At 38.5% G+C, this 16,855-nt stretch overlaps 1 protein-coding gene across 2 annotated transcripts in view; it reads right to left on the bottom strand.

Annotated features, from left to right (window-relative positions):
• Positions 1–16,855, bottom strand: part of Crybg3 (beta-gamma crystallin domain containing 3) — a 125,703-nt gene that overhangs the window by 8,300 nt on the left and 100,548 nt on the right. For both annotated transcript variants that reach the window (XM_005375490.2, XM_013503474.1), the window contains exons 18-19: positions 7,391–7,530; positions 5,499–5,622 (exon numbers count right to left, since the gene is read on the bottom strand). In XM_005375490.2, the coding sequence (XP_005375547.1) occupies positions 5,499–5,622; positions 7,391–7,530 (264 nt within the window). The remainder of the gene's footprint in view (positions 1–5,498; positions 5,623–7,390; positions 7,531–16,855) is intronic.

The raw sequence follows: 16,855 nt of genomic DNA on the forward strand, positions 1-16,855 counted from the left end.
TAGAGTAGCATGTTATCTGTGAATAATGATAATTTTACTTCTTCCTTTCCTATCCTTATTCCTTTAATATCTCTCTCTTGTCCAATTGATCTAGCTAATATTTGCAGAACTATATTGAATAAGAGTGGTGACAGTGGACATCCTTGTCTTGTTCATGATTTTAATGTGAAAGCTTTCAATTTTTGACCATGTAGTATGATGTTAGCTGTTGATTTATCATAGATGGCCTTGATCAGCTTGAGGTAAAGGCCATCTATTCCTATTTTCTGTAGGGTTTTTATCATGAGTGAGTGTTGGACTTTATCAAAGGCTTTTTCTGCATGAATAGAGATGATCATGTGATTTTTGTCTTTGGCTCTATTGACATGGTGTGTTACATTAATTGATTTGTGTATACTGAACCATCCCTGCATTCCTGGGATGAATCTCACTTGGTCATGGTGTATAATCTTCTTGATGAATTGTTGTATTCTGTTTGCTAGTATTTTATTGAGAATTTTTGCATCTATATTCATTAGGGAGCTTGGCCTGTACTTCTCTTTTTTTGGTTGGGTCTTTCTCTGGTGTTGGTGTCAGGATAATACTTGTGTCCAGGGAGAATTCCTTCCATTTCAGTTTCATTAAAAAGTTTGAGAAGAATTGGTGTTAAATCTTCTCTAAATTTCTTGTAGAATTCTGCTCTGAATTGATCAGGACCTGGGCTTTTCTTCATTGGCAAGTTTTTTATTACATTCTCCATTTCACTGACTGATACTGAGTTATTCAGGAATTTTTATATCTTCTTGATTCAGCTTTGATAATTCATATGTATCTAAAAATCTGTCCATGTCCTCTGTGTTTTCCATCCTATGAGACTAAAGATTTTTGAAATAGATATTGATGATCTTCTGAATTTTTTAGGATCTGTAGTCATTTCACTTCTTTCATTCCTTATTGCATGTATTTCAGTTTTTTCTTTGCTTTTTTTTTTTTTTTTTTTTTTTTGGTTTTTCTCCGGTACCGGGAACCGAACTCACGACCTTGCGCATGCCAGGCAGGCGCTTTTGCCACTGAGCTAAACCCCCAGCTCCTTTCTTTGCTTTTTTAAATAAAGTTGGCTAGGGGTTTATTTCATCAAAGAACCAACTCTTGAATTCATTAATTGTTTGTATTGTTCTTTTAGTTTCCTTTGCGTTGATTTTTGCCCTGAGCTTTAGGATTTCCTGTCTTCTTGGGTTTTGAGTTTCACTTGCTCTTCTTTTTCTAAGAGCTTGAAGTGCAGCATAAGAGTGTTTATTTGTGCTTGTTCTGTTTTCCTGAAGTGGAAATTCACTGCTATAAATTTTCCTCTGAGGACTGCTTTCATTGCATCCCACAGATTCCTGTAGGTTGTACGTACATTTTCGTTTGATTATAAATAGTGTTTAATGTCTACTTTAATTTCATCTGTGACCATTGGTTGTTCAGGATGATGTTATTTAATTTCCAACAGTTCATGGAGTTTTTGTTTCTTTTTAATTTCCAGTTTCATTGCACTACGGTCTGACAGTATACATGGGATAATTTAAATTCCTTTGCATTTACTTAAACATGTTCTTTGTACTAGCATGTGGTGTATTTTAGAGAACATCCCATGTGCAGCTGAGAAGAATGTATATTTTGATGCTGTTGGGTGTAACGCTCTGTAAAGGTCTACTAAGTTCATATGTTCACAAGTTTGGTTAAGTTCTGTTATTTCTTTCCCGATTTTTTGTCTAGTTCATCTATCTCTTTGTGACAATGATATGTTAAAGTCCCCTGCTATGATTGTGTTGCTCCTTACTTCACTTCTCATGTCTGTTAAAATTTGTCTTACATAGTTGGGTGCTTCTATATTTGGTGCATAGGTGTTTATGATTGTTATCTCTTTCTCTTGAAGCTTTCCCCTCACAAGTATGTAGTGACCTTCTTTATCTCTTTTAATTGTTCTTGGTTTGAAGTTCACATTGTCTGCAAACAGAATAGCTACACCCACTTTTTTCTGGGTTCCTGTTGCATGGAGTATTGTTTTCCATCCTTTAATTTTCAGTCTATGAATTTCTTTTTGAGTTAAATGTGTTTCTTGTATACAGCATACAGTTGGATTTTGTTTCTTGATCCACTCTGCTAGTTTTCTTTTGGTCGGTGCATTGAGATCATTTACATTGATGGTTATAACTGATATGTACTGGCTTATCTTTGTCATGTTATTTTCCTGCTGTTGGATCCTCTTTTCTTCCTCTGTTTAATTGCTTGCACTGCTTGTTGGTTCCTTTCTGTTGTTGTTCTTGAAGTTGTGGTCTGTTTTATCTCATTCTAGAATATCTTTTAGTACTCTTTATAGGATTTGTTCGGCACTCAGGAATTTCTTCAGTTGTTCTTTATCATGAAAATATTTTATTTCTCCATTAATTTTGAAGAATACTTTTGCGGGGTACATCAATCTGGGTTGTAAGTTTTCTTTCAATACCTGAAATGCTTCACTCCAAGCTCTTCTTACCTTGATGGTTTGAGTTGAGAAATGTGCCGTGATTCTCATGGGCTGTCCTTTATAGGTGATCTGTTTCTTTTCTCTAACGGCTTTTAATATTCTGATCTTTTGTTGAATTTCTGGGATCTTTATCACTATATGTCTGGGTCTAGATTTATTTTGATTATGATTAACTGGAGTTCTGTATGCTTTACTTGTCTTTATGTCTGATTCTTTTCCCATGCCTGGGAAATTTTCCGGAATTATTTATGCAAATAAGTCTTTTTATGTGATTTGTGTTGATACCTGCTGTTTCATTGGTACCTATTAATCTGACATTGCTTTTCTTGGTTTTGTCTTGCAGTTATTGAATTGTTATTTCCTGGTTCCTTGTTTTTAAGAGATCGCTCCTGTCACGTTCCTTAGTGGCAATGCTATCTTCAAGGTCAGACAGTCTATCTTCAGCTTTGTTTAGGTGGTTTTAGCAGGTTTAGATGGCATTTTTAATTTCCTGGATATCTGTTTGAATCTGTTTCAGGCATTCTAGTTGTTTTCTATATTGTTCACTCAAGGTTTCCAGGAGTTGTCTATGCTCTTGTGTTTTCTTATCATTGTCGTCTTTTGATATGCTGAACAATTCTTTCATTATTGTTCTCATTTCTTTTTTCACCTGAGACATTATTACTGATATGATGTCTTCTGTGGCCTGATGGTGTTTTTTCTTTACTTCAGTTGCTATCATTTGAGAAATTTCAGGTGTATGACTTCCAGGCTCTTCTGTGTTGATGTCTCCTGGACTTATTTTGGGTGGTGTGGAGGTCTGGGATTGCACTTTGCTCCTTGGTTGTCATTTTTGAACATCCAGAGATTCCCTGGAGTGCAGCCTCCCTCTCCCAATTATGTGTGAGTGGCAAGGCGAGTGTCTGAAGATCCCCAGTGCTCAGTGCAGCTCCTGTGCTGGTGAGTGGTGGCAAGGTGGGGTCCCAGATGCTCCCAATCTTTCTTGCATTCAGTTGGCTCCCAGGTGTGTGTGGGAAGAGAAGGGTAGGCTCACTGGAGTTCCTAAAGCTGCCTGGGGTTTGGCCCAGCTTCCACAAGAGTAGGGGGGATGCAGGTCGTGGTTACCGAGGCTTCAGATACTGCCCAGGATGGGGCTTGCTTCCCACACTGGCAAGGGAGGGGTGAGGTTGGACTCCCCAAGACTGCTGACTCTGTCCAGATTTCAGCTGAGCTCCTGGGGCAGCGGGGCGGTGCAGGTTGTTCTGGGAGTGACCACCAAGGCCTCAGAAGTTGTCCGGGGCTCCATGCTCCTCGCACACTAGTGGCGTTGGCACCGGAGCAGCTTACTGGGGTTCTTAAAGCTGTCTAGGGTTCAACCCAGCACCTATAGACATGACAGGGGTGTGGTAAGTGGCCACTGAGACCCTAGAGAGTGCCCCGGGCTCTACCTGCCTTGCACACTGGTTAGGGAGTCACAGCTGGGGCTTACTGGGGTTCCTGAAGATGTCTGGGGTTCACCCCAGCTTCTGCAGACACACTATGGGTGTGGCAAGTAGCCACTGAGGCCCCAGAGGGTGCCTGGGGCTCCACCTGTCTCGCATGTTGGTCAGGGAGTAGCAGCAGTGGCTCATCAGGGTTCCTGAAGATGTCCAGGGTTCAGCCCAGCAGCTGCCCACACACAGTGGGTGTGGCGGGTAGCTACTGAGGCCCCAGAGAGTGCCCGGTGTTACACCTGCCTCGCATGCTTGTCAGGGAGATACAGGGGTGACTCACCAGGGTTCTTGAAGATGTCTGGGGTTCAGCCCAGCACCCTCAGACACACTGTGGGTGTGGCAAGTAGCCACTGTACCTTATTTTGGGAAGTAGAAAATGGGAATAATTTCTATTCAAAGGACTTTTGTCAGAATCAAGTGCGAAAGTGCTTCTAAAGAGATTAGATGGCACAGCCACCAGCCATCATACTTGAATACCTGATTGAATTTTCTGCCTCTTATGAGGCCCCCACCAGGCCTCCACAGGCAGTTGCTTTCCTTTTCTGACCCAGATATTGCCTATGGCTTTTTGATGATTATATACTCTTTTGCATTTTGTTTTACAACTTTGATTTGGCTTTAATTCACTTATCCATTTTAGCATTAATTCCTTAAACAGTCCCTGAGTTCCTACAAAGTACCAGATAGTGTGACCAGTATTAGGGACAGAGCAGTAAGCAAAGTATGCACAGCCACTGCCTTGACGTTTTCAGCAGACTGGGAACAATCCCAGTGCAGCGTTACTTAGGTGGTTATAAACTACATACCATGTGCCATACAAAAAGAATCAGGTCTTTCAGGATACCATTTAGACTGGGAGAGAGGATAGAAGCTATCTGTTAGGACCTGACACATTGAGTTCAGAAGGAATGACCGGCCAAGCAAAAAATGATGAACAGCATTCTATGCAAGGCAGAGCCTTGTTACCAGCCTGAGTGGTACAGCATTCTGCACCTGGGTATATGTGCCACAGCCATGCGAGTGAGGAGATAGGTGAGAGAAGAAGCTGGAAGAGCAGGGGGAGTCTTATTACACAGGCCACACTGAAGGGCGTCGACCGAATCCTAAGTGCAGTGGGAAGCTTTTGAACAGAAGATTGACAAGCAGTAGGTGTGTAATAAATACTATTTTAATGAAACTGCCAGGATCAAACTTGAGTATTATATAAGTATGTAAAAAAAATCCAAAATACTAAGAAAGTAAAGCTAGTAAGAGATCAGAGTTCAGTCTTGTTCCCATTGTTTGCCACAGAGTTTACAGTGTTACTTTCCATGAAAAGTGAACCTGGCAAATAAAACTTTGATCCCAGGACTAAAATCCAGTGTTAAACTTAGATACAATTTTATGAATTGGCCAAAACCCATTATGATTTCTGCATATTTATCCACTCCTACATAAATGGCAAACTAAATTAAGTGGAGAGTATTTACATGCTTTGGCTTATGACCTTTTTACAAGACAAATGAAGCTATTTTGGATTTTGTTTCTCTGTTCCTTACCTGCTTCATGGGACGAAGAGAACCAATTGTTTTCCAGCCACTGAATGCTGTCCAATTTGGGATCTCATTAGGCTCAAGTAGGATTTGTCTTCCCAAGAAATTGGATCCTTCATAAGCTATCCATCTGCAAGAAAGCAGGGAAAAAGGTGTACTACAGAAAATCTCATTAAAAGTACCCAGTGTTTTCCATTCATTCTTTTACAACTAGGTCTGTAGTTTTTTAAAAATTACCTATTTTTTTCTGACAAAAATTCAGGGTTTTGATCTGCCTACACAAAGATAAACCATCAGATCCATGCAAAGGCAGACATGGCCACAGATAGGCTCAACTACCTATCCATCCTCACAGATTTAAATGGACAGAGAAGTTTCCATTATAAAATCTAGGCAAGATTTTAAGTAACTTTACTTAATCATATCATGATCTTCAAGAGTTCCACAAGTGGAAAAGCTGTGTAGGATGGTGCATTAAGCATGGTTTTCATTAACTTCATATATCAAAAATACAACATAAAGTGTTTTTTTTAAAAAAATACAACTTTTCACTGTGATAGTTGGATATGCATTAAGTGGTATCCTGTAAAGCCATTCACAGCCTAGGAAAATCTTTATAGGTAGACTTCAGTATCTTTGAACCCATTTACCAATTCTCATATAGGAACAAGTCAGAGGTAGATAATAAACAGAAGTAATCAGTTTTAAAATTGCACCAGTTTTTCAGAAAAGAGTAAAACTAAGAGGAGAAATTTTCAATTGTAAATCAAATCTAAATTTCACTCCAGGATGTAGAGAAAATGTATGAGTGCTGTGAAACAACAGGGATGTAAAATTCACTTCAAAAGCACTTAATTACTAAATAGAATCTTATGCTTAAAGAGTAAATCAGTTTATTTTAATAAATATTATCCATGTGAAATGGTTTGCAGAAGAAAATTTAAATTGTTATACATGTGACTATTTAAAAAGCCATTAACAGTTGATTCATTTTTTAACTTATAGTGCCTTTCTTATTGATTATTGCCACATATTTAAACAATTGACTATCACACAATTAATGAGAATAAAAACAGCCATTTTTATATTAACCACTGACTGTGTGTTTTGTGTTTCAAGTTGAGTTTTCATCCCAAAGCACCAGCAGCATCGAGGTGGGTGTAAGCAAATATATATAGCAAACTCTTCAGAAATGGCCTGACAGGCAGATTGTGAGGAAGCAAACACACTCCAGCCTCATGACCAATGGAGATTTCTCACCATTTTTGTTATAAATAATCATGTAAGGTCAATACTAATTTATGTATTAATAATTTCAAATTCTTTTTCCTAAAAGCAGCTTCCCAAACTGCAAAAGTACAGACCCCATGCAATCTGGATCCACTCTGATAACCTAAATGAACAAACACTGGTAGGCAGGCTTAAGTGAACCGCTGCTTGCCATATGAAAATGAGTACACCAGAGGGAAGTGCTGTACAATAAACATGCTGTCAAAGTACACCAAAACAGTCTGTCTTTCAAGCCTTCACCGTTTAAATTTTTGGTTTAACAAAATTTCTCCTGAAGGGGCTGGGGATTTAGCTCAGCGGCAAAAGCGCCTGCCTGGCAAGCGCAAGGTCGTGAGTTCGGTTCCCGGTACCGGAGAAAAAACAAAAAAAAAAAAACAAAAAAAAAAAAACAAAATTTCTCCTGAAGGAAATGTAGCTGATCTACTCTGACATGTTTTGATGAGGTCACAGCACTTCTTTTCCCAGCCCTCTGCATGCTACCCCACGGTGGGAATTGTTTTCTCTTATTTAAACTACTGTTACTACACTGAAAGATAAAAACAGTAAGAACATGATCAGATTAAAAAAAAAAAAAAAACAATCGGGAAATGCTCTTCTCTGGTACTTACAGTCCACTTTTCACCCACACAGACTGGGTATAAAAATGTAGGTCCTTGTTCAAAACCGAGTTTACAGCATCCTCCAGATGTAACTCTCTTCCCTCACAATGTTCCAGAGCAAAGAGGCTGATGGAAGGCTCTTCAAAAACCTAACAGCCAAAAAAAGGGAAAGCATCACTCTATGGTGTGAGCCATGCTTTAGTGACATTCCAACTATAAGGTGCTGTGGATCCATCAGGTTCTCAAATACAACATTTACCAGTTACCCTCTAAACATCTTATAGTAGTTGAGTCTTTGCCCTCTATGTGCCCACTGCAGACAGGAGATCCTGACCCAGAAGGCCCATGAACTTCTAACACTGGAGCTCGTGTCTGGGCCCTCCCTGCATGTGCCCTGCCCCACCTGAGGTCCTAGAGCAGGCCGTCCACAAACTGCGGGCACTGCAGTTTGCTTCTGCGCTTTACTTGTGCCCTGACCTCCAGGAGGTCACAGACACAAGTGGTCCATGATCACTGCCAGTGCAGCATGCGTCTGGTTCCTGTGCATGCCCTGAGCTGACTGGAGACACAGAATTGGGTGGGCCATGAACTGCTGACCCTGTGATTCGTGTTTGGGTTCAGCCTGTGCCCTGAACTGCCTGGCGACACAGGACCACTGGTCCATGAATGCACCACCAGTGCAGCCCGCTTCTGGGTCATACGCATGCCCTGAGATGCAAGGGGACACTGGATGAGATGGTCTGCCATCAGCTGACATCACAGTTTGCGTCTGAGAGCTGGGAGAACTAGGTACACTTCACCATCTGCCAGAAGACCCCAGACTAAGCAGTGCATCTCAGCAGACTCTGAGGGGCAAGCCTGATCATCAGGAAAACTAGGGTCACTAGCAACCTTTGCTGAGCTGCCAGGGAAGAGGGAGACTGAGCGTTCTGCCTCCAGCATCAAACATGACAAGACAAAGAACTAAAATGCAATCTCAGAACTCCACCCTACTCAGAACAAATCCAGGAGACATCGACATAGGAGAACTTGGTAAACACACACCTGAAATTGCTGAAATGATTGCAATGCAAGTAAAGAAACAACTCCATCAGGCCATAGCAGAGATCAGATCAGAAATAATCTCTCAGGAAAAAAATGAAATGACAATAATAATGAAAGAATTGCTCAGCACAACTAGAGAAGAACTACAGAAAAAAAGTAGATGAACATAGGCAACAGATGGAAACGTTACATGAACAATCTAGGAATGAACTAGAACACATGGAACAGATTCAAAGAGACATCCAGGAAATCAAAGCTTCCACTGAAAGCTGCCAGAACTGCTTGAATGATGCCGAAGATAGGATTTCAGATTTTGAGGACAGCATGGCAGCTAGCGATTGTGAAAGAAAGGAGCTCTTAAAATCAACAAGGAACCAGGAAAAATCAATTCAACAGCTGCAAGATGAGGCAAAGAGGAATACTGTAAGACTAATATGAGTCAATCAAACAGCAGGAGGGAACACAAAGGACATAAAAGGAACATTAGCAGAAATAATAGCAGAAAATTTCCCAAGTATGGAAACAGAATCTGATATACAGGTAAATGAGGCATATAGAACACTAACTAGTCATAACCAAAATAAAACTACACCCAGACATATAATAATCAAGATCCCAGATCTCCAGCAAAAGAACAGAATCTTAAAACCTGCTAGACAAAAGAAACAGATCACTTATAAAGGAAAGCCCATCAGAATCACAGCAAACTAATGTAACAACCACTGTTGATTTGTATTAATTTGTCTTGAGACCCTGTATCATTTTGAATGTTCTGTATCATGTTCTTGCTTTGATTTGTTTGTGTTTGTAATACTGGTATGCTGCTACTGTTCTATTTTTTTGTTTGTGCCTCATGTACTACTCTCTTTAAAATAAAAAAAAATCAAAGATAAAAAAAAAAAAGAATCACAGCAAACTTCTCAACACAAACCATCCAATTGAGAAGAGCTTGGAGTGAAGTATTACAGGTTCTGAGACAAAACAGCTTCCAACCAAGACTGATGTATCCTGCCAAACTATAATTCAAATTCAACGGAGAAATAAAATATTTCTACAACAAAGAACAACTGAAGAATTTTAGGACTGCTGAAACATCCTTACAATAACTACTAAAAGGCATTCTAGACAGAGAAAAAAATGACCACAATTTTAAGAACAACAATGGAAAGGAATGCTCAAGCAGAGCAAGCAATTAAACAGATAGAAAAAATAGGAAACCAACAGCAGGTAAATAACAAGACAAGGATAAGCCAACACATATCAGTTATATCCATAAACGTAAATGGCCTCAATTCACCAGTCAAAAGAAACAGACTGGCAGAGTGGATTAAGAAACAAAACCCAATGATGTACTGTACATAGGAAACACATTTTACTCAAAAGGAAATCCATAAACTGAAAGTCAAAGGATGGAAAATAATTCTCCATGCAACAGGAACTCAGAAAAAAGCAGGTGTAGCTAGTATGTTTGCAAGCAATGCAAACTTCAAACTGACAACAATCAAAAGAGATAAAGAAGGTCACTATATACTTGCTGGGGGAAAACTGCAAGAGGAAAAGATAACGATCATAAACATGTATGCACCAAATATTGGAGGGTCAAACTGTGTAAGACGAATCTTAACAGACATGAAAACCCAAATAATTAATAACACTATTGTAATAGGGGACCTCAACATCCCTTTGACATAAAGAGATAGGTCAACTGGAAAAAAATCAGCATAGAGATAACAGATCAGAACCAAATCTGTGCACAAATGGACTTAAGAACATATACAGAGTGTTCCACCCCATAACATCATAATACACATTTTTCTCAGTTGCACATGGCACTTTCTCTAAAATCGGCCACACTCAAGCCCATAGAGCATACCTACGTAAATGGAAAAGAATTGAAATTATCCCATGCCTATTATCTGACCACAATGCAATAAAACTGGAAATTAATGACAAAAGGAACTCCAAAAACTCCATAAACATTTGGAAACTGAATAAGAACCTCCTAAACAACCAATGGGTCACAGAAGAAATTAAAGAAGAAATTAAAACATACCTACAAACAAACGAAAATATACATACAACTTACCAGAATCGGTGGGATGCAATGAAAGTAGTCCTCAAAGGGGAATTTATAGCAGTGCATACACACATAAGGAAAACAGAAAGAGAACAAATAAATAGCCTAATGCTACACCTCAAACGTTTAGAAAAACAGGAACAAGTCAAGCCCAAGGCCCAAAGAAGGGAGGAGATTATAAAGATCAGGGCAGAAATTAACGCAATTGAGATGAAGAAAACCCTATAAAAAAATAAATGAGTCAAAGAATTGGTTCTTTGAAAGAGTAAATAAAATTGATAAACCCCTAGCCAACCTTATCAAAAAAAGAAAGGAAAACACTCATATTCATGCAATAAGGAATGAAAAGGATGAAATCACTACTGATCCTACAGAAATACAAAAGATCATTACTACCTACTTTGAAAATCTTTACTCTGATAGGATAGAAAATCCAGAAGAAACAGACAGATTCTTAGATATGTACAAATTACCAAAGTTGAATCATGAAGATATTAAAAATCCTAAACAATCCAATATCAATTCATGAGATTGAAAATGTGATTAAAAACTTACCAACAAAGAAAAGCCCAGGCCCTGATGGATTCACAGCAGAATTTTACAATAAATTCAGAGAAGATTTAATACCAGTTCTTCTCAGCTTCTTCAACAAAATTGAAAAGGAAGCAATTCTCCCTAACTCATTTCTGGAGGCAAGTATTATACTGATACCAAAACCAGAGAAAGATGCAACCAAGGAGAACTACAGACTAATCTCCCTTGAGTATACATGCAAAGATACTCAGTAAAATACTAGCAAATAGAATGCAGCAAATCATCAAGAAAATCATACACCACGACCAATCGGATTCATTCTAGGAATGCAGGGATGGTTCAATATTTGCAAATCAATTAATGTTATACACCATATCAATAGAGCCAGAGACAAAAACCACATGATCATCCCCATAGATGCAGAAAAAGCTTCCAGCAAAGTCTGACATGCATTCATCATAAAAACCCTACAGAAAATAGGAATATATGGTCTTTACCTCAATCTGATCAAGCCATCTATAACAAACCAACAGCCAACATCATTCTAAATGGACAAAAACTGAAAGCTTCTACTTTAAAATCAGGAACAAGACAAGGATGTCTGCTGTCACCACTCCTATTCAGCATAGTTCTGGAAGCATTAGCCAGAGCAATTAGACAAGAGAGAAAATAAAAGGAATAAGGATAAGAAAGGAAGAAGTAAAATTATCACTATTTGCAGATAACATGATACTTCACATGGAAGACCCCAATAACTCCACAAGAAGACTCCTTGAATTAATTAACAAATTCAGCAGTGTGGCTGGATACAAAGTCAACAACCAAAAAATCTATTGATTCCTATACACAAACAACAACCACACTGAGAAAGAAATTAAGGAAATCATACCTTTCACAATAGCATCCAAAAAACTGAAATATTTAGGAATCAATCCAACAAAAGAAGTAAAAGATCTATTCAATGAAAATTACAGTACTCTGAAAAAAGACATTGAACAGGATTTCAATACATGGAAAAACATTCCTTGCTCATGGATAGGAAAAACTAACATTGTGAAAACAGCCATACTACCAAAATTGTACAGATTCAATGCAATTCCCATTAAACTACCATTAGCATATCTCACAGTTCTAGAGAAAATATTCCTTAAATTCATCTGGAAGCACAAGAGACCCAGAATAGCAAAAGCAATCCTGGGTAACAGAGACAAGTCAGCTGGAATCACAATCCCTGACCTGAAATACTACAAAGCTATTGTAATAAAATCAACCTGGTACTGGCTAAAAAAACTGACCAGAGGATCAGTGAAACAGACTAGAAGAAACACAGAAACACAAACATACTCAGCCACCTAATCTTTCACAATGGGGCCAAACAAATTCACTGGAAGAATGACAGCCTCTTTAATAAATTGTGCTGGAAAAATTGGCTTGCCATCTGCCAAAGAATGAAAAGAGACCCAAGTCTATCACCTTGCACTAAATTCAAGTCAAAATGGATCACAGATTTCAATATTAAAACAGAAACACTAAATCTATTGGAAGAGAAAGTAGGTAAAAACCTTGAAGACACAGGGGTAGGCAGAGAGTTTATGAACAAAAACCAAACGGCACATGAAATAGTTCAAGGAAACAACAACTGGGATCTCATCCTACTGAAAAGTTTATGCACATCTAAAGAAACTGTCAGCAGAGTAAAAAGAAAACCCACAAACTTGGAAAAAATTTTAGCTAACTGTCCCTCAGACAAAGGTCTTCTATCTAGAACATATAAAGAATTAAAATCAGATCCCCCAAATTCAAAGACCCAATCCAAAAATGGGCATCTGAGATGAACACACACTTCTCAGATAAATACAAATGACAAATAAATACATGAGAAAATGTTCAACATCATTAGTCGAGAAATGCAAATTAAAACAACATTAAGATTTCATCTCACCCCAGTAAGAATGATTATCATTAAGAAATCAACCAATAACAAATGCTGGTGAGTCTGTGGAGAAATCAGAAGTCTTTTCCACTGCTGGTGGGAATGCAGACTGTGGAAAACCACTGTGGAAATCAGTTTGGAGACTCCTCAGCAAACTAGATCTAGAGGTCCCAGTCAACCCAGCTATTTCCCTTCTGGGTATTTTCCCCAGAAGATCTGAAAACATCCTATCACAGCAATATATGTGCACCCATGTTCATAGCAGAGCAAGGTGTAATTGTAAATTGTGGAAGCCACCCGAATGTCCATCCACTGAGGATTGGATAAAAAAATCGTGGTACCTTTATATAATGGAATATTACTCAGCTATGAAGAAAGATAAACTTGAGGCTTTTATAGGTAAATGGTTACAACTACAGACCATACTCATAAGTGAAATAAACCAGACCTCCATATGTAAGCAATGTACTGTCTCACTAGTGTAAGAATCTGAAAGAGTGAATTAAAATTAGGAGGTATGATAGACATTGTGAAACGAAAGGAAACTACTTAAAAGTAAAGAGCGACTAGGATGAGGGAAAAGAGAAAAGAAAGAAAGGGAAATTATGTATGTATGCATGTATATACAGGATAGCTAACATAGTTGTACTACTGACTTCTATCACTTTACTAAAAGGAACAGTTAATGATTACTTATTTGATCAATCTTTCCTGGCTCTATTTGTTTTCTTGACAAACCACTTTGAAGATATCAATACATAATACAACAACTGTTGTTAATTTCCTACCATTTTGTGTGTAATTCAGCATTGCTTGTATTGTTCCTATGCTATTTTCTAAATGGATATCTGTTTGTTAATATATTTTCCTTCTTTTAACTTAAAATAAATTTTTAAAAAAACATGTTATAGTCAAAGCTGCACTGGAGAGATTAGATTCTATTAGTAATTTGTATTCACTTTGTAAATTTAAGTTATCAAGAAAATAATCTTCATCTTGTAAGAAAATACCATAAAAAGGGACACCTGGTTCCAAATTACATATTATGGTCTTGTGGTTCCACAATGGGTACCATATACTGGTGTTGCCTGTGCTTCCAGCTAGCAACAGAATAAACAGAGAACAAAATGTTTCCCAAGATATCATAGTAGTTGCATGAAATGCATGACTTCATGGCTGTATCTCTTACATTTTCAGGAAGGAGATAAAAAGCAAACTTAATTTTAAAAAGAACTGGGATGCATAGAGACAGGTAATTCCTACATTAAAATTAAGTATTACCTCAACTCATCATGTCAAACAAGAATAAAATTAATATTGCTCTTTTTATTCATTAGTATATGGAGAACACTATACTAAAAGATGTCTGGGAGACAAATCAAAACAAGGCACCATCCTTGTGTTGGACATTACTAACTACTGGCTAAATTAAGAGGAATGTACAGCCCCCATATTATAATCCAGGGTGCAAAAAATATATCATGTGTGTGTATTTAGTAAAAGGCTAGGTTATATTATCAGTTGGAAGAAGGAATCGAGGAAACTGCAGGTATGTGATAGGTGTGAATGCAGTCTCGAAGGATGCAATCTGAAGGGCCAGTGAGAATGAGAAGGCACACCACAAAGCAAGGGAGAGAGAGTGAGTTGGACATGGTAGCAGAGTGGCAAGTAGAACTAGTTAGCTAGGAGGGAGGCCAGAGTCAAAGGCTTCCAGTGTGTTTTACTGTTTACTGAGCTGCCTCCTTTCCCCACCACCACACTGACGGCAGAAATAGGTTTATTACCAAGGGGAAGTCTTTGAAGGCTTGTCAATAAGGACTAAGACTGGGCTGAAATATCTGTAACTTGATATATTGAAGCAGCACACTAGCAGCAGGGAATATAGCTGGTCAAATAACCATAAGTAAGCCATCAGGAAAAAAAAAACATTGGGCTTATATGAGAGACCTGTAGATATACTTGCATCAGAGAAAAATGACTTTCAAAGGAGTTATCCGTTATATCAGTGTTTGGGATAGTGCAAAACATGGAATCATTCACCGGCTCTGAAAGAGAAACTGATTAAATAAATTATGACACATTCACAGGAATCTTACACAGCTGTAAAAAAGAATGAAGATCTCTTTATAGAATGATTGCTAAGATAGGCTCCTCAGAAGCAAATTCAAAGTAAAACAGCGTATTTCATATGCTCCCATTTATAGAAAAGTGAAGTTTTTGCACATACATATATATGTAGGTGCTTGCATACACATTACAATTTTCCTGAAAAATAAGTTAAGCCGGTGCCCAGGACCACACGCTGGGAGAGCAGCAACTTCTGCGGGTTTTCCTTAAACACCTTCAGAAACGTAACCGGAAGCAACAAGAGTGAAGGCTAGAGACAGGAAGTAACAGAACCAGCAACTGGCAGAATGTTTGAGGCCAAAGAAAGAGAACCAAACCTGAAATTGGGGGAAGGTTAGAAGAGGATAGAAAACAATCTGATAAAATAGACAAGCAAAGGCTAACAATGGAGTAAGCAGTGGAAGGGAGGTGCAAAGTTGTGGCTGGGAACATGGCGATGTATATACTGACTGTGAAGTAAAAGGAAGGACAGGAAACTGATGCTAAGAAATTTCCATTTACAATAGGGGAATGTATGAGTAAACTTCTCTTTATACTGTATGAGCAAGGCTGCCTTCTCATCTGAGATCCTAGACACTGTCTACTGTAACTGTCTGCAGCAACAGAATTGGTATATACTTGTACTGTCCAATATGGCAGCTACTAGCCAAATGTGGCCAATGAACACCTGAAACGTGGTTCATGTGACTAAAGGACTGAATTCAAACTTAAATATCCATATATGGCTAGTGCTAAGGTAATGGATAGTGCAGCTCTAGGGAAAAGAGGCCACTGGAAAAGAACATAATCACCACTATATGCAGTAAGACAGCAAGCTAAAAGTGAGAAAGTCACCAAGGAGCATTGATTTTCACTCAGTAAACACCACTGACTAGGCCAGGAGCATAAATTCCTGAGCTACTGAGTTACTAAGTGACCACAAGCAAGATCAGGCATTTCTTCTGCTATCTGTAAAATAAAAATTAAAAGTATCCCATAGTTCACAGAATGAACTGAAAGTGACTAAAAATGAGACCATCAAAATGCACACATAAGCCCTTGGCTGTTGGGCCTTTTCTGACATCCTCCTCAAGTTTTATAGACAGCATTTCAGATTACCTTTAGGCACATCTACTTTTTGAGTTATTATTAGTGAGGAAGGACAGACAAGGAACCTGGAAAGGAGGCACAATCACCAATCAGTCACATTCCCCAGTGAAGCACTGGGTGTGGTAAGAGTGTTAGATACCCACACTAAAGGTTAATGGTCGCCTGATACATTTTTTTTTTTTTTTTTTCTGGTACCGGGAATCAAACTCATGACCTTACACTTGCCAGGCAGGCACTGTGCTGCTGAGCTAAATCCCCAGCCGTGATACAAGTATTATATCCCAGAGGGCAGAACACTAAAAGGCTACTATGAGAATGTAATTTAAATGCTTGTAGTATTCTAAGCAAAAGAGAATCTATGTACATTCATCCTCTTTCTTTTGTGGAATGCCCACAAAGATACTTTTCAAAAGGTTGTTACTGCCAGTCAGAATCTTATTGTCTTGGTTACTTTTCTCTTGTTGCTGAGACAAAATACCCAATGCCCAAAATGAAGGAAGGAAAGGTTTATTTAGCTTACAGTTTGTGGAGGTTTCAGTCCATACTTGGCTGGCTCCGAGGCAGAAGGTAGCAAAGCAACAAGAGCAAAGGGGGGAATGGCAGCCGAACAGCAAATAGCCAGAATAAAAAGGGAGGAATGGCAGCAAGCAGCTTTTTTTCCTCCCTTACA

Source organism: Chinchilla lanigera, unplaced genomic scaffold (genome assembly GCF_000276665.1).
Source record: "Chinchilla lanigera isolate Chin_1 unplaced genomic scaffold, ChiLan1.0 scaffold00006, whole genome shotgun sequence".
Lineage (NCBI taxonomy): Eukaryota > Metazoa > Chordata > Mammalia > Rodentia > Chinchillidae > Chinchilla > Chinchilla lanigera.